At 34.3% G+C, this 17,853-nt stretch overlaps 4 protein-coding genes across 5 annotated transcripts; 2 read left to right on the top strand and 2 right to left on the bottom strand.

The window, feature by feature from the left end:
• Positions 1–553: 553 nt before the first annotated feature.
• LOC111426674 (RALBP1 associated Eps domain containing) lies at positions 554–3,155 on the bottom strand. Of its 2 annotated transcripts, none has more exons than XM_023061302.2 (2): positions 2,802–3,155; positions 554–2,686 (listed from the first exon to the last, which is right to left on the bottom strand). In XM_023061302.2, the coding sequence occupies exons 1-2, from the start codon at positions 2,949–2,951 to the stop codon at positions 920–922; spliced, it is 1,917 nt and encodes a 638-aa protein (XP_022917070.1). In that variant the 5' UTR covers positions 2,952–3,155; the 3' UTR covers positions 554–919. The 2 variants fall into 2 exon arrangements, with proteins under 2 accessions (XP_022917070.1, XP_022917071.1); XM_023061303.2 differs by having other exon boundaries at positions 2,746–3,154.
• Positions 3,156–5,672: 2,517 nt separating this feature from the next.
• LOC111426677 (uncharacterized) lies at positions 5,673–6,758 on the top strand. The gene is made up of 3 exons (XM_023061305.2): positions 5,673–5,897; positions 6,039–6,159; positions 6,407–6,758. Exons 1-3 carry the CDS (start codon positions 5,853–5,855, stop codon positions 6,622–6,624), a joined length of 384 nt encoding a protein of 127 aa, XP_022917073.1. The 5' UTR covers positions 5,673–5,852; the 3' UTR covers positions 6,625–6,758.
• Positions 6,759–6,826: 68 nt separating this feature from the next.
• Positions 6,827–11,605, bottom strand: LOC111426676 (RNA-binding protein lark). The gene is made up of 4 exons (XM_023061304.2): positions 11,497–11,605; positions 9,892–10,889; positions 8,075–8,472; positions 6,827–7,250 (listed from the first exon to the last, which is right to left on the bottom strand). Exons 2-4 carry the CDS (start codon positions 10,558–10,560, stop codon positions 7,202–7,204), a joined length of 1,116 nt encoding a protein of 371 aa, XP_022917072.1. The 5' UTR covers positions 10,561–10,889; positions 11,497–11,605; the 3' UTR covers positions 6,827–7,201.
• A 743-nt stretch (positions 11,606–12,348) lies between these two features.
• On the top strand, positions 12,349–16,043 carry LOC111426476 (RNA-binding protein lark-like). The gene is made up of 2 exons (XM_023061004.2): positions 12,349–13,361; positions 15,161–16,043. Exons 1-2 carry the CDS (start codon positions 12,630–12,632, stop codon positions 15,470–15,472), a joined length of 1,044 nt encoding a protein of 347 aa, XP_022916772.1. The 5' UTR covers positions 12,349–12,629; the 3' UTR covers positions 15,473–16,043.
• Positions 16,044–17,853: the final 1,810 nt, after the last annotated feature.

The following is a 17,853-nucleotide window of genomic DNA, read 5'->3' as shown; positions in this document are numbered from 1 at the left end:
GCTTGCCGTTCATTTATTGTTTTTCTATATAACTTAGTATACTGCTGATTGATTGGGTTGTTTGGAAGATATCGCTTACGCGATAAATCGACCCTTTTGCCCGTATTTATGTATTAAGTTAAATGTATACATTTTCTTTAATTTGTATTTTTTGTTTCTTATTATGGCAACAAATTTATTTATTATTATTATTTATTTCCATTTTTCAGTTTACTAATAATAAACTTTATTATTCCAGGATTTGTTCAACTTTTTTTCCCTATTAGTAGCTTTTTTCGGCTTTTTCTAGTTTCTGCTCAACCTGTTTTTGCAATTACCAGTTTTTCTTCAGTTTTTTGATCTTTGTACAGCATGTTTCTTGCACTTATAACTTCTTTCCAATCTTAGTTCATTCTGCACAACCTCTTTTTTGTATTATTAGTCTATGTTCAGTCTCTTTCTTGCCTTTAGAGTCTCTTTTTAGTCTTCCTCCTTTCTGAATAATTCTAGGTCTTGTGTTAGTTCTAGTGTAAAGCTAGCAATATAATTCTCAGGGTTGTTTAAAACACAAAAATTGTACTTACATTTTTAAATTTAATTATTTCTGTACCTTTTTTTTTTTTGAAAATACAGTCTCAGCTATTACAATAAATATATCTATGCAAAAATAATCACAAAATAATTACATAGATCGAATTCAAGAATTAATAAAGAAATAATTAATTAAACAATAAAGAAAATAATTTTTTTCTCGCTACATAATTATTTTAACAACCACATTTTTAACGATCAAAAAAGAATTAATTGAAAACACGATAGAATTTCGATAAATTTCAATAGTATCACGATTTCTAATCTCAATTTTATATTTACAAAAAAAACCTTGCTTTTTATCCTATATATATTTATATCGAAAAATATCAATTAATTAATCCGTCTGTTATCCGCCGTTTAATTGTTTTTCTAATCTCACTTTTAGCGCCAATTTTTCTTCGCGAACATCGGCCAACTCTTGACTCAACTCTTGGCACAAACGTAACAAAACCGTATTTTGTTCTTGTAACTTTTTAAACAACTCAAATTTTTGTTTCTCCTCATCGCTCGGAGATTCATTTTTGGGGGTGGGTTTCCGATAGATTTCGAAAGCGCCGTGTTTCCGCGGAGGCTGATCGGGGATATCTAAATTACTCGAATTCGTCGTTGTACTTGTTTCTGGTACGGAGAATTGGGCGAAAAGTTTTTTTCGTTCCGCTTCGTATTGATCCCCGGGAAAAATACCTTCTTCTTGGACATTCTCGTACTTTTCAAAATCATCGAAATTCGCAAAATGTTCCGTTGGTAAATTAGTCGAGTCGCCTTCCGATTTTTGATTAATTAATTTTTTCGATTGGATGTTTGGACTGATTCGCGGTGGGACTGAAGGGGGTGCTAAGTTTTTGTTTAATTTATTTAGATCTAATGAAGAACTACGACCGTGGGATTTAAACGGACGTGGGGGTGGTGGTGGGGGTTTTTCTTTTTTTGGGGGAGGAAACGCGGGTAAAGAAACGGGGCCTTCTTCTTGGTGGGGTTGATTTGTTATGGGGGGAGGGGGGATTGCGCCAACAATTGGGATATTAATTTTTTTAGGTTGTGGGCGCTGAATGACGTTATTCATAACATTATTCATAACATTATTAGCAACACTATTAGCAACGTTTGAGTTATTCTGTATTTCTAAAAATTTTTTAGGGGAATTCCCCTCAGCGTTTTCTTCGTTCATTTGAAATTGCCCCTCAGGTGTTAACCTCAACGCAACTGGATGCAAAATTTTAGGATCTTTCTCAACAGCGCCTCTTTGAAAGTCGAAATTAACTGGCTTAGGCCCTGGGCTTGACACAGAACTCGTTGGGGAGTCCACGAATTTAGTCCACTCCCTTGCAGTGTCTTTAGTTTGTGGGGATAAAATTGGTTCAGTTTCTGGTGTTACAGATAAAGGGGTTTCATTCCCAGGGATTAATTGTACTGGTAGAACATCAGGGAGTTCAATATGATTCCTTCTTAAAACAACTAAATGCATGGCAGTGTTAAATTCTTGCAAACTTAAAGCGCCATCTTTCGTGACGTCCGCTAACTGCCAAATTTTTCTTAATTCATGTACAGGGAGTCGCGATTTCTCAAAGAAATTTCTCGCCACGTTTCCAGGAATTAAAGCGTTTAGATCCGACTGCAACCCTAAAAATTGGGTTTTGTAGTATTCTTTTTGTTCTGGGGTTATTGTCCAAACTTCATTTGAAACTTCTGTATCTTCTTCACTACTGTGTCTATCTGAGGATTCTTCTTCAGTACCCAATAATTGTCTTTGCTCATCAGACATAACCCCAAAAACCAACCAACTCCTATCTTGGACGCTATTTGTGGGTGTTGGACTATCAGAGGCTGCGCTCGAAGCTCCTGGCGACCCATTTCGCCCAAAACTTAACGTTTCTGAATCAATTTCTGAGTCGGTACTTCCGTCAGCTGGTTGTTGCAGCTCAATTAAATCGGGTATGGGACTTGATGACTCCGACGTTGAGAATCTCGGCGGTGGTAAATCCAAGTTTGAGGTTAGAATGTCTGAGTTTAATGTCATGTTTATTTGACTAGCCGCTACTAGTTTTAGCACTGAGAAAAATTGCTTTTTGGTTAAATAACTCGAGTTGTGATTTAACGCTAAAATATCGGAGATCTGAAAAATAAATGAATATAAAAATTAATTTCGTTAAATATTCTCGTTAAAATACATACATATCAATATGTTCTTGAAATCGGCTTAGTTTTTAGCGGTTGTTTATGGAACTTACTTGCGAGACGACATCGTCGCTAACGCTGCCCGAATTTAGCAACTCAATCGTCTTATTGATCGAGACTTTTCCGGACTTTTCCACATCCAAACGATTGAAGCAATTCACAAAGTAACCCAGCAATACGTCTGTTAGATGCAAATCGTCCATGTTTATTTTTTTTCCTCCGCTTTTTAGTTTAGTTTACTCCTATATTTAAAGGTGTCTAAGCTACAAAATTTTAACAGAGCGTTCCGATCGCAATGAACATAGTCGCAAATCACTAACGACTTTTTTAGTTATCAACACTCAATCACAGATGGCACAACTTATTCATGTATATTTAGTTGCATATTCAAAATTATTTTTTGAAAAAAAAACTACATCAAAACCAAAGATTACAGAGTAAACTTACTCTTTAAACTTTGTCAAAACTAAGAATGATAGAATTTAAAAGGACTCGTAAATCTTTTTGTTCTTCAGTGATAAAAAGCGATGTTATTAGCGAACCATTATGACATACCACATGAAACGCTCAGTCAACTGTCTGTTGTCGCTTTTATAAGTTTTATCGTAAATACAGGATGATTCTCTACCTATACGCATAAACTGAGGCATTTATTACTCAATTCCTCAGGACAAATAAAAGATGAAAAAAATTGTAGAAAAAATTTTTTAGTTTCCTAGATATCCGATATAATCGACGATATCTATCTATATATTATCTAATATGTTCCTGGATGATGGATACGTCTTGATGTATACCTTTCGGGTCACTTAAAAAGCTAGTGTACGCCACAAAAGTTAATACTCCGCAAATTTTGCAAAATCAGATACAAGCTGCTGCCCAGACAATCCACCAACACCTAAACCAGGCCTAAACCAGGGTGGCCGCGCTAGTATGGGATCGTGGATTCGGGGAGCCTAATTGATAGAAAATATGGGAAATAATTTCGAACACTTGCTGTGATGTTATTTTAAAATGTTCTATGTTATCTTGATTTGAAAGTAAATATCACGGATATCTATGAAACAGAAAATCATTTACTACTAATTTTTTCGCCTATTAGTCATTATTTGTCATGAGTAGTAAATCCCTCAGTTTATGCGTATAGGTTGAGAATCACCTGTATTACATTTATTGTTGAAATAAATTTATTTTAGCATTTATACTCAAAATCTATGTAATATTATTACGGGTCGGAGATGGGCCGTTTCCACATGTAATAATAATAACATGAAAAAGAAGAGGGAAGCTTCATCACAGTAACGTTGTGTATTTTAATGCATTAAGCCGAGGCAGTACATAGTTTGACAGCAACCTTGTGTTGATATGATATTAATTATAGCGTCTGGGCCCCAAGCAACCTCGGCTTAATACACTAACATCGTGTATTCAAGTGTATGAAGCCGTGGATGTTTACGGCAGAGGGAGTACGTTGTTTGAGAGTAACCTTGTGTTAATATAATATTAATTGTAGTATCGCGGCCACAAGCGACCTCGACTTAATACGCCGACATCGCATATTTCAGGATATCAAGCCGAGGCAATACATTGTTTGACAACAGCCTTGTGTTGGACATGGTATTAATTGAATCGCCTCGCCCGCAAGCGACCTCGGCTTAATATACTGACATCGTTTATTTGAGTGTTAAACCCAAGCCGCTGGCGCCCAAAACGATACATCGTTATATGGTATTAATTGTACTGCCTCGGCCGCAAGCGACCTCGGCTTAATAAACTGACATCGTGTATTCGAGTCGTTTACGGCCGAGAGTACATTATTTGAGACTAGCCTTGTGTTAATATAGTATTAATTATAGTGCCTCGGCCGCAAGCGACCTCGGCTTAATACCCTAACATCGTGTATTACAGCAATTAAGCCGAGGACATGGTTTGGCAGTAGCCTTGTGTTTATATCGTATTAATTATACTGCCTCGGCCGCAAGCGACCTCGGCTTAATAAACTGACATCGTGTATTCGAGTCGTTTACGGCCGAGAGTACATTATTTGAGACTAGCCTTGTGTTAATATAGTATTAATTGTAGTGCCTCGGCCGCAAGCGACCTCGACTTAATACCCTATCATCGTGTATTTCAGCGATTAAGCCGAGGACGCTTGCAGCCGAGGCTGTACATTGTTTGACAGCAGCCTTGTGTTTATAAGGCAAGGTCTATAGAACATAAGGTTACCCAATACCGATTCTCCTCCTCTGAGAGGCAAGGTGGGTCAGTGACGTAGCTGGTTCTATGAACAACACAACACGATGCGAGGTTTAAATATTTTATATAGACTGTACCCAAGACTGTACCACAGTATAGGCACGTATAGGCTATCTTTTATTCTGACTGTATCGAACCAGTGACGTCAATTTGCGGGGTAATAATCGATACTACAGAGGCATAGGGAATGAGGTAACCTTATGTTCTACAAACCTTGTTTATAAGGTATTCATTGTACTGCCTCGGCCGCAAGCGACCTCGGCTTAATAAGCTGACATCGTGTATTCAAGTCGTTTACGGCCGAGAGAGTACATTTGAGAGTAGCCTTGTGTTAATACAGTATTAATTGTAGTGCCTCGGCCGCAAGCGACCTCGGCTTAATACGCTGATATTCTGTATATCAGTGTATATTAATTTTCAAACTACATTACAAATCACGAACAAAATAAATTAAGCATTTTGCTAACATAAAGTGTGAAAAAGTAGTTGCCTACCCATCCGTGACGTCATCAACGTTTGCGTCTATTACCTAGATTTAATAGTCCTCTTTAGATTCTACAATCTTTTCATCAAAACAATAAAAAAATAATAAATAGACACACCTTTAGGTATGAGATCATTAATGAAATGACGATGACGTCACCTTGTTATTTAGGAGTTCGTGGAGGAGGATTCGTGCACACGAACATTCCCGAACGTATTCTTCTTATGTACATTAAAAAACATCACTACCTTCGGGTGTATTCCTTCTGCTCCTTCTGTTAACTGCGTATTATAAGTTGAGACTCCGCCGAAATCTATTCGATTAGACTAAAACATAAAAGATAAAAGAAAGTCAAAAAATAAAAATGGCAAGTTTAAGTAGATACGCGTTAATTAAAATGTTGGAATTGGTAAGTTTAAAAAAATTTTTTCTTTTAAATTGATAACGAAATTATTTAATAATACTTTTTGAATGGAGGTCAAAGACGCCTTCTTTCGGGTGTATTCAAACATAATTTAATCCCCAATCATCCAATAACTTTATTTTTTAGGCTATCGTTGTAGTGTGCATTTGGCTCCATCACGAAGCCAGATCCGGCGATTTCACCACCGATTTTATCTCGGCAACCGCATTCGGTGGTTTTGCGATAATTTTAGTCGCTGGAGCCGTTGGTAAGCAACAAAATCTTCGCTCACCTCTATTTATAGCCTCCTCCTCGTCAAAACGATAACCCTTTATACCTCACTTTTAATTTGATAATTTCAAGTGAATCAGAAAATTGCGCGAAATAATCGCACAATTAGGTCATTCATTTAACGAGATTCCAGTCGCGTTGTTAACCATGAGGTAATCCGACTATAAACAGAGTTGAACTCATTTCAAGGACTTCTTTAGAATATAAAGCTTGCTTTAATTCAGGTCATATTATGGGTAGCCCCATAACGAGACGAATCGACTTGTTCTTCTGTTTGGTGGGGATTGCGGTTTTCGTAGCGGCTGGCGCCCTCAATATTAAACATTTTGAGAATTCAAGTGGAAAATGGAAAGATTATGGGTTAGCGAAGGGTTCGTTAGCGGTTATTAATGGAGTTTTCTTCCTTTTGGATGCGGTTACTACATGGAGAGGAGATTTTTAAGAATGGAGTTGTCACAATAAAAATTACCTCACTATTTATTAAGAATCAAAGTGTTGTGTCTTTCTGCATTTATTTTTATAAGCTTTGTATACCTTTTTAACCATAAAATTAATAAATTAAAATTTTCGTTGGAATTGGTTTTTTTTATAGCAGGAAAAAAGCAGGAATTATTATTATTAAGGTGTTTTTTAAACAAATTAAATTATATAAGTAATTTTTATTCCTAAAATAAAAAGAAATCTCTATTTACGCAATAATAATAATAAACCAAAGTCATTTCGTTTCCTTATATCTCATTACGGATGAAATACTAAAAATATTTAGCTCATCAAACAACCTTAATTTCAGCAAGACTCTTAATAGTCGCTCAAACGCAAAACGATTAATAAAAAAAAAGAAAAACACCAAAAACAAACATGGCATAGTTACAAATCATTTCACTAAAACTAATGGAAAGTATTACACGCAATAATGGCCATATTTTTTTTCGCTTTGTTTTACGCCACGATTACAAATTTCCACAATTTTATACAAAAAGAAATTAATAAATCTCCGTGTGTCCAAGAAAAAAAGTCCATTAATAAGGCGCGTACCTCCTCGAAGGCGACGGTCCTCTCATCCCAGGCCTTAAAAAAAAATAATAAATCATGTATAAAAAAAGTTGTGTTACTTAAACGCTCAATATTTAACCCATTATGCCAATTAAACATGATTAATCTATAAAGAGCCACAACAAAAAAGGAAGTGGTGACATAACAAATAACACGTCAAGGAAATAAAATAAATAAGTAGACCTAAGTGTAGATGTCCTCGAAATGTAACCATCTCAACAACATATTTAATTTGTTACGTGTTAAGCTTTTTTTATAGTTGTAATTGAATCAATACAGACGCTATTTGAATATATAATAAATAAAATTGATAACTTTTAAATTCTACTATCAGTCTAATCATGCAATAATAACCTTGGTGAATGTGCTTAATTTAATTAGTTCATTTTATAGGGTTGAGATAATCTCACATCATTTATTTGTAACGTTGTCAAAATTTTTTTCTTCTTTAATGTATGAAATATCAACTTCTATCATCATCATTTATAGCGCTACAACAGTCTGGAGTTTCTGGACACGAACAGTTCCCTTCTCCATTTATCCATATTCCATGTAGCCTGTAAATCCATCTTAGTCAGTTTCACATATGATTTGCTTGTTTAGATGAAGAGTCAAATTTGGACAATTTTTCTTTTTTTGGAATCACCATCTATATTCCAATTCCATTCTATTTGGCAATATATTAATTGTAGCAAAGTATAAAGAAAAACATGTTTATAACATGAAAAACACAATCAAACCAAATATGCTAAACTCATATTATTAGAACGTAATAATGTTTTTTGGACATTAATGGGTTAAAATTGTATATATTTGATTAAATTATTAATTAATATTACCTCCTATCATCAAACGAATCTCTACTAAAATCTTCATACATCCTCCTGCTACTAGCAATTGTCCCTGATGGTGGTGGTGATCGTCTACTGAACATTCCATAATCGCTGGCGGCGGCCGCGGCAGCGCCACGGGCATACCCGCTCTCGCCACGCATGGCTGCGGCGGCTGCAGCACTTGCACCAATGCTGCTTCCGCCACTTCCAGGCGGGCCACCTCTCAGACCGATTGAGGGCATCGGCGGCAACGGTTCGCGTCTAGGAGGCAACGGTGGCGGCAAAAAGTCGCCACGCGCCCCTCTCAGACCGATCTCGCCGCCGCGCGGCCCCAAACCCGCGTAACGTCGATCGTAAAGGTCGCGAGATTCATCAAAACGTCTCTCGTAGTAATCGTAACCATCCTAAATTATATCAAAAAAACAAAATTAAACGTTAATTTTAATAAATGAAGTAATAATAATTTGGAAAGTTTAGTACAAAGTTTTTTCAATTTGTATTAAACTTTACAAATAATAAATTTGTTTAGAAATCGGTTGAAATATAGCAAAACCTCGATATAAAGGACAAAATATTTTTTAAGTCATATTATTAATATTATCTATTTACTACATTAATATATTTAAATATAAATATTAGGGTTTTAGCATTACGTCACTTAAGACGGCTTGTTTAATAGAAATTACATTATTTAGAAACCGAGGCAGCTATGCTGCCGAGGCAGTAGTTCTAGGTTTTTAATAATATATTATTTAGAAACCGAGGCAGCTATGCTGCCGAGGCAGTACTTCTAGTTTTTCAATAATATATTATTTAGAAACCGAGGCAGCTACGCTGCCTAGGCAGTACTTCTAGTTTTTCAATAATATATTATTTAGAAACCGAGGCAGCTACGCTGCCGAGGCAGTAGTTCGAGGTTTTCAATAATAACACATTATTCAGAAACCGAAACAGCAGGCTGCTGAGGTAGTAGTTCTAGGGTTTCGATAATAATATATTATTTCGAAACCGAGGCAGCCGTGCTGCCGAGGCAGTAGCTCTAGGTTTTCAATAGTAACATATTATCTAGAAACCAAGGCAGTAGTTCTAGTTTTTTTAATAATATATTATTTAGAAATCGAGGCAGTAGTTTAGCCGTGTCTTCAGACGCACGGCTAAACCCGATTCTTTCTAGTTCTGTTAGTTCTAGTTTTAATTCGATACCAATATGTAGCATAGTGATACCTTATGTTAACTAGTGCTACCTACTATTGTCACTAGAACTAACAACTAGAAACATTCACCTCTAGTATTAGTTCTACTTTTAGCTCAATCACAAATATACAATCTAAGGTTGAATAACAACTAGAAAATAGTGCCAGTATTAGATCACTATTAGAACAAATTTTCTGAATCCGAATGTTATAAACTAAAACTACTGCCTCAGCCAGTGTTAGTTTTAGTTATTATTCAACACTAATAAATTGAACTAAAACTATAAACATACGGGTTTAGCCGTGTTAAGAGACGCACGGCAAAGTGTAAATTGAAAATTTTACACTCACTTCCCCGTATTAGTCCGTTATATCAAGATTTTACAGTAATAACTTTTTTTATAGATAGTAAATTTTGATTAAGGGGTCAATAAAAAGCGACCGGATCCGAAAAAACCGAAATCAACAACGATCGCACTTAATTACTCTGCTTAAAATGCAGAAGACCCCGAAATGAAGGTTTTATAATTGCCAATTGTGTGGTGGGATTTGGGTTGGGATTAAATTTTTTCGCGATTTTATTTATTAAATTTTTTTAAGGAAGATGTTTTTTAGTTAGATGATTCGTACCCCAAATCGTCCCATCATCCGGTCGCGCAGGAACGGGGGCGGCGGTGGGGGAGGGTACGGGTCGCGTCCGAACATCCGATCCCTAAACCGATCGGGCCCCATCCCTTTCGGGCACTCCTTCGACCAGTGACCACCGCGGCCGCAACGGTAACACTGTTCGGGGTCGCCCATTCCGGGTCTCTGTCGGACGCGGCTCGTCGATATCTGGACCTTCATCGGTTGACCGTCGACCAACGTTCCGTTCAATTCTTTGATCGCCTCGTTTACGTCCCCGCTACTCTCCAGGTGCACGAAACCGTAGTTCCTTACAATGTCGCATTCGACAACCGTCCCGAACTTTTTAAAGAGCTCGCGAATCTGTGGTGCTTTGGTGTTGTCCGTCAGGTTGCCGACGAAGATTTTCGTTGTCGGTGTCGTTGGCGCTTTTCGACTCTTCGCCGCTTCGCATTTTATCGGCTGACCGTTCATTGTTTGCCCGTTCAGATTCTGGATGGCTTCGCGCCCTTCCGCCTCGCTTTCCATGTGCACGAAACCGTAGTTCTTGACGACATCGCACTCAACCACCTTTCCGTACTTCTCGAACAGCGGGCGGATGTCCCCGATCGAAGTCTTCTCGGCTAAGTTGCCGATGAATATCTTAAACGTGCCCGCGCTGCTAAAACCCGGCATCTCGACCGACGACGACGACAACCTCTCTAGCTTAGCAATTTTTACTGATTTTTATTTTTTTATTTTTATTTCAACTTCCGCTGCTTTTATTTTTGCTTTTCTTTCACACTCTCGCTCTCTCTCAATCTTTACAACTCCTTTCCGTCGCTTCGCGGTTAACTACTTAAGGCCACGGACCTCAATTTTTACTTTTAATATATCTAATCTTTTTTTTAAATCGCACGAGAGGAAGTTTTGCGTTTTTCACCGGCGACGGCGGGCGGTTTTTCGTCTCGTCCCTCTTTTTCTTAACTCTTAACGAAAGATATCCCGACACACTCGATCCCGGCCTGAAAAGCGATAAGTCAAAACAAACCCGACGATTTCTTTTTTTACATTTTTAAATCAAATCAACGAATTTAACTCAACAATTAACGAAAATCACAAAAATTAACAAAAAAAAATGACATTAACCTCAAAAAAAAAATTAATAAACAAAGTAGCGCCATCTACAGAGGACGCGTCAAACAAAAAAAAAAATGACTAACCTTAAAATGTACGCAATCAATTTTACCCGATTTACAACGAAATAAATAAATCAGACCAAATAAATTGCTTAAAATCTTAATTTAGCGATGTAAAGATTAATTATTATAGCTATAAAAGGAGCTAAACAACCCTGAACATCGCAAAAAATATCGTATAAACAAGATGGCGTCCACGCAAAAAATCGTATCTAAATGAATAATTTTCGCGATTATCTCGATAATTGATGAGTTATTATTGATTTATAAATAAAGAACGACATTGTTTGAATTGCGGGGTCGAAATTTTTCGACGCACGAAACGGACGCGCGACGAGCCCGACTTTTCGGATTCGACGGGGGCGCGAACGTCGCGTGCGAGGAATAACGATGATGTTACTAAAACGATGCTAAACAGTATTAAAACGCTTACCTTGGAGGTGAAACTGCGGAAAAAAAGGAAGCCTGGAGATTTCCACGAGCACGGTGACCGGACTAACAACAGTATGACAAATGGCGGACAAAAAAAGCCTCACGCAACCCAAGCCAACTATTTTCGGCGTATTTACGCATGCGCACATCTAACTTTTAACGTATGAACACCCGAAATGTTATGATAAATTAATTTTGGATTTATTTTTTATTTTGAGCTTTTATAATATAATTTTATTGTTTTAAGTTGGTGATTTGACCCAAATCAGTTGTTTGTTTCTATAAGAATAATATTATAAAAAGAAATAAATTTATTTTTATTTAGTTGTAGGTTTATGGTGGGGTCGTGTTATTTTGTTTTTTGTGTATAAAGGTATTTCCGTTTTATGGTTTTTATTTTTAGAATTAATTTATTTATTAAAAAATATTACTTAATTAATACTTAGGAGGTAATTAATAATAAAAATTTTATTTATAAAGTTTGAAATAAATAAATATAAATTAAATAAATAATGTATAGGGCGTTCGAAATGTTATGACAGCTTGGGGGTAAAATTAATTCGAAAATTTCTTTTTATCTTTTTGATTATAATGTAATTTTTGCCTCGAATTGTTTTATTGGATTAATTTGATTAATTAGAGCATTTTTAAACGATAATTTAATTTGGGTTAAATTTTTTTTGTGGGTTATTAAAAGTCGCGTCATTTTAGTATGTTGGTGTTGTCGGTAACACTTCAATTTTTGTGTGAGTTTTATTATTTATTAAGTTCATTATTATTAAATAATAAAAATTGGTGTGATTTAGTGTTTTTAAAAATGAATTTGATAATAATATTGACGGTTTTTTTCTAATTTGCGTTTTAAGTGTCTTAAGGGTGTGACGTATTCTGTTAGATGTAAAGTGAGTTGCATAAGATTTAGGTGTCCGAAAGGTGTTTATGTTTACGGGATATTTACAAATGGTGGCGAAGTGAAAGACATTGTAATTGAATTACGAAAGAATCCACGGAATTCAAGTAATTTAAAGTGTTCGCGTTCGCAATTCGATCATCCCAACACTTTTCCGGAGCATGAAAACGGCCCAATCGTAATCACAAACACAGGAAGTATCTTATTAAAACGATTTATATAATATGCTATGTGGCTCTTATGCGCCCCATTATACTGATATGAACGACTATCAAACGAAAACAATGCCTGACTGTAGCAGTGCCACTGGTACCTTTAAAATCTTTATTGGGAATCTCGACGAAAGGACCCCGGTTTCGTTGATACGACCTCTTTTTGAGCGCTACGGAAAGGTTGTTGAATGCGATGTCGTCAAGAATTACGGTTTTGTTCACATGGAAAATGAAACTGAGGGACGTCGCGCCATCCAAAATCTTAATGGTTACGTCGTCAACGGTCAAAAGATTAAGTGTGAACCGTCAAAACCTAAAAATCCCACGAATCCCACCAGTAAGATCTTTGTCGGGAACTTAACGTCGAACGTTAAAGCCTGTCAGATACGAGAACTCTTTGAGAAATACGGGAGAGTTGTCGAATGTGATCGTATTCGTAATTATGGGTTTGTTCATATGGATACGTCGACGGACGTTTCGTTAATAATCAAGGAATTGAACGGTTATATGCTCGATGGTCAACCACTTAATATCCAAGTATCGTCGAGCCGTGTACGTCCACGTCCTGGTAAATCGGAGAAGTGTTATCGATGTGGACGAGTTGGTCATTGGTCCAAGGAGTGTAGCAAGGGAAGCGAACGCTATCGGGATCATATGTATAGCACGGAACCGTACCCCCAAATGCAATCTAACTTAACCTATCCTCAACAACAACATCAACAACAACAAACTCAACGTTACGAGGTATTTTTATTAAATTTAATTTAAAAAAATAAAATTTAATGACATGTGACAAGTAACATAACCTAAAAAATTCTTTTGGGAGCCATTTTTATTTTATTTTTAACCTCAATTTTTATTTTTATTAATTTTTAACTTGAAAGGTATGGTTATTTAATTAATTAATTGATAATTAATTTACCATAATTTAACCCTTTGTGTCCTGACAGTACTTTAAAGTACTGGTAGTTTCAAATACTCATTTTAAACTGTAGTCATCTATTTGGCGCATTTAGATACTTACTGCTATACAAGAAAGAATCTATATAGAATTAAACTAAGTTTTTAGATATGTATATTTAAACTTATTCATCCAGATGTGAAATTAGAAGTTTAATGAAAAGTGGTGTTGCAGAATTTTGTTGCTCAAAAAGGTGTCTCTTTGATAAATGGTTATTAGGTGTGATTATTACAGATCATTTTAAAAAGAAAACATTGAGCTTTAATTTAATTTCAATAAATACAGCTTCCAGGAATTTTTGAATTAGCATCTTTTTTGACACATTTAGGTTATACGAAAATGTAAGGTTTATTTCAACTTTTTTTTTTTCAATATTTTTCCAATCCAACCCAACAATTATTATATATCATTTTAAAGAGAAAGCTTTGAGCTTTAATTTAAAATAAGTTTCATTCCTTGATTTCGATAAACACGGCTTCCAGGAATTTTTAAATTAGCATTTTTCTTGACACTTTTAGGTTGTACGAAAATGTAAGTTTTATTTCAAAACTTTTTTTCTTAATATTTTTCCAATCCAACCCAACAATTATTATATATCATTTTAAAGAGAAAGCTTTGAGCTTTAATTTAAAATAAGTCTCATTCCTTAATTTCAATAAATACGGTTTCCAGGAATTTTTAAATTAGCATCTTTTTTGACACATTTAGGTTATACGAAAATGTAAGGTTTATTTCAACTTTTTTTTTTTCAATATTTTTCCAATCCAACCCAACAATTATTATACATCATTTTAAAGAGAAAGCTTTGAGCTTTAATTTAAAATAAGTTTCATTCCTTAATTTCAATAAACACGGCTTTCAGGAATTTTTAAATTAGCATCTTTTTTGACACTTTTAGGTTATAAGAAAATGTAAGTTTTATTTCAACATTTTTTTCTCAATATTTTTCCAATCCAACCCAACAAGTATTATACATCATTTTAAAGAGAAAGCTTTGAGCTTTAATTTAAAATAAGTCTCATTCCTTAATTTCAATAAATACGGTTTCCAGGAATTTTTAAATTAGCATCTTTTTTGACACTTTTAGGTTATAAGAAAATGTAAGTTTTATTTCAACATTTTTTTTTTCAATATTTTTTCAATCCAACCCAACAATTATTATACATCATTTTAAAGAGAATGCTTTGAGCTTTAATTTAAAATAAGTTTCGTTCCTTAATTTCAATAAATACGGCTTGAAGGAATTTTTAAATTAGCATCTTTTTTGACACTTTTAGGTTATACGAAAATGTAAGTTTTATTTGAAAATTTTTTTTCTTAATATTATTCCAATTCAACCCAACAATTATTATATATCATTTTAAAGAGAAAACTTTGAGCTTTAATTTAAAATAAGCCTCAATTTCAATAAATACGGCTTCCAGGAATTTCTAAATTAGCATCTTTTTTGACACTTTTAGGTTATACGAAAATGTAAAGAGAAAGCTTTAAGCTTCAATTGAGTTTTTCTGAATATCATAATGTGATTTAGCTAAAGCAAGTGTTACTTATTTTCTAACTTTTTCTTTTTATTAATTTTTAGCCTGAAAGATATGGTTATTTCGATATGCGTTACGAGGATTATTACGAAAATTACAATACAACGACGTATCCGATGAACCAGATGAATTATCCGGTGCATCAGCAACGTTCGGAACAACCTACATTAACGCAAATACCAACGCAAGAAACGACGAGTTACGTTCAACCCCAAACGGCGAACGACATGTCTCAAGTCTCTTACGATAGGAGTAATAACTATAGCGAATACAATGCCGTTCAACCGATACACGATTACAGTCGGATGTACGAGGATTACATGTACCCGAACGCGCAGTACGATCGAAGGTGGTAGATAGAAGAAAAGTTGAGAGAGAAAAAAAAGGGAGAGGGCACGAAGAGGATCCGATAATCAGGAAAATAATGATTGATGAAGCAGCGTAATTTTTAAGTATTCCGATCTAATCTATATAATTAACATATGTTAAAAAAAAAACTATATTATTAAGGAGTAAGAAATTTCAATGTGTATTTTCCCCCTGAATTTAAAAAGGTGTTTTTTATGTAACTTTGGTTCTCTTCGCAACCTCCAAGACAAAATTTTTCTCAAAAAAATAAAAAACTTAAAAAATGGAATGAAAAAAAAATAGTTAAGATTTTTTTTTTAATTGACATGTCATTGAATTTATTAGTTTTACGTTTTAAGGCCTTTAAAACTAAGTTCACAAACAGTTCTTCTTTATTTCATCTTGAATTTTCACAATAATGTGTCATTATTATTATTTTTTAATTTCCTTTTTATTTGAATCCTATAAATACCTAATTTTTTTTTTATGTTCATAATAGAATTATACGTTGCAATTGTATGGATGTGTTCTCTCATTTTGCTCCTTTTTGAATAATAATAAAAAAATGATATTTCTAAATGTTTGGATTTATTTTTGTTTATACTTTTTAATTTAAATTTAATTATCTACTTTAAGCAGATAGTCATGAAACAATCACCAAGACTATGTTGTTGGCTGATGCTGGTGGGTAGAAAGCCACTTCGAATTTTCCGCAATTTTTATGATAATTCAACTGACTTTGAATAATCAAAGTGTATTAATTTCTCGTGCATTTCTGAAGACGAAAATTAAATGAATAAGAAAGGTGATAAAATATGTCAGCTTATTTAGATCCAAGATACAAAATAAACTTAAGATTTAAACAGATTTAACAAACGATGCAAGAAGATGGTTTTTTTTGAAAGACTTGGATCACAAATTGAAGGTGATAACAGCGACTGTTCTGTTAGTAATGAACTTCTGTTAGTAAGAAACTGCAATAAGAGATTTGATTCATATATCGTTTTGGAATTGTTACCATAAGGTTGCTAATGACAAACCTGAAGTAAATAAAGTTATATTAAATGAAAAAAAATCATATTGGGGTTGGATCTTAGACTAATAAGCCTATTACTGGTGTTATCAAAGGTGCGTTTTTGGAGGGAATTGATTTCTTACCATGTCAGTCGGGGTTTAGGTAAGGGCATAGCTGCTGCACAGCTTTAATAAAGGTGAGTCTGATGACATACTGACTGTTACAGACAGGAGAAAAATTACAATACTCGTGCTACTTGATTTCAGTAAAGCGTTTGATACTTTCCTTAATATTCTGTCCAAGTTGGGGTTTAGTGTGGCTTTGAGTCTTTCTAAGTGGTACCTTTGTGACAAGTTTCAGATGGAAAAGGTGAAGCAAAACCGTTACTATATGCATCAAGAAATTATCTCTTAGAGTCTTTAAGTCTACCCTTATCAACTTGCTAATGAGAGATCAACAGTTTCTTTTCTTTGTTATTTGTATATGGTGCAGGGGTATACATACAATTGTAATAAGTTTATTTAATACTTTGTTCAAGACTATTGAAATTGATTCCATAAATTTTTTTTTAATAAATTTTTGAATAAAGTTTAAACGTCAATGTGACACAAATTCAATGTTACCAACTGTAACACAATTTGTCAAAATTAAATGTCAATTTTATGAAACGTCATTTTTTTACGAAAATTAATTAATTTATGCTTAAATTATAGGAAAAAAGGAATTTGTTTAGGTTTTTTTAATGTCAAACTTTTAGAAAGTCCTAAAAAATTTAATTAAATTGTTTTTTGAAATTTTGACGTTTCAAATAATTATTATTAGTCTGTCAAGTTGATTACCCGTGAATAATGATCATTTATAAGGTATATATTATAAGGTAGTCGTGGAGGAAAGGTATTAAGCCCTGTGACTAAGTTCAACTATTACTGTACATTATAATAATAACAATGATAACACAAAATTCCTCCACCATAAAATTGCAAGTTAGTATATTCAACTCCAATTAATTTATTATCTTCTTCTTTTAATTGAATAATAACTCCTAACCTAACTTTTCCGCTATAATAACCTAAAATAAAATCAAATGAATCAATGTAAATATGGGAATTAATCACTAGATGGAGCTGCTTTAATCTTTTAATAAATTGGAATAAAAAGATAAAAAAATATATGTTTACGACATTTCATTACCGTCTCTGTTTACAACCGGTTACAACCTAAAATAATTTATGTTATTCACGTATTTAAATATCGCGCAGGCGCTAAATTCGAAGTAAAAATACCTTTTTCTCCGCCTATTAATAAATTTCCATATTAACAAAGACTCGAAAACGGCAAAAAAAATTGTTCGGCTTTACTGCGCATGCCCGAAAA

The sequence above is a fragment of the Onthophagus taurus genome, chromosome 5 (assembly GCF_036711975.1).
Source record: "Onthophagus taurus isolate NC chromosome 5, IU_Otau_3.0, whole genome shotgun sequence".
In the NCBI taxonomy this organism is placed as follows: domain Eukaryota; kingdom Metazoa; phylum Arthropoda; class Insecta; order Coleoptera; family Scarabaeidae; genus Onthophagus; species Onthophagus taurus.
This window is presented reverse-complemented; position numbering and strand designations above follow the sequence as displayed.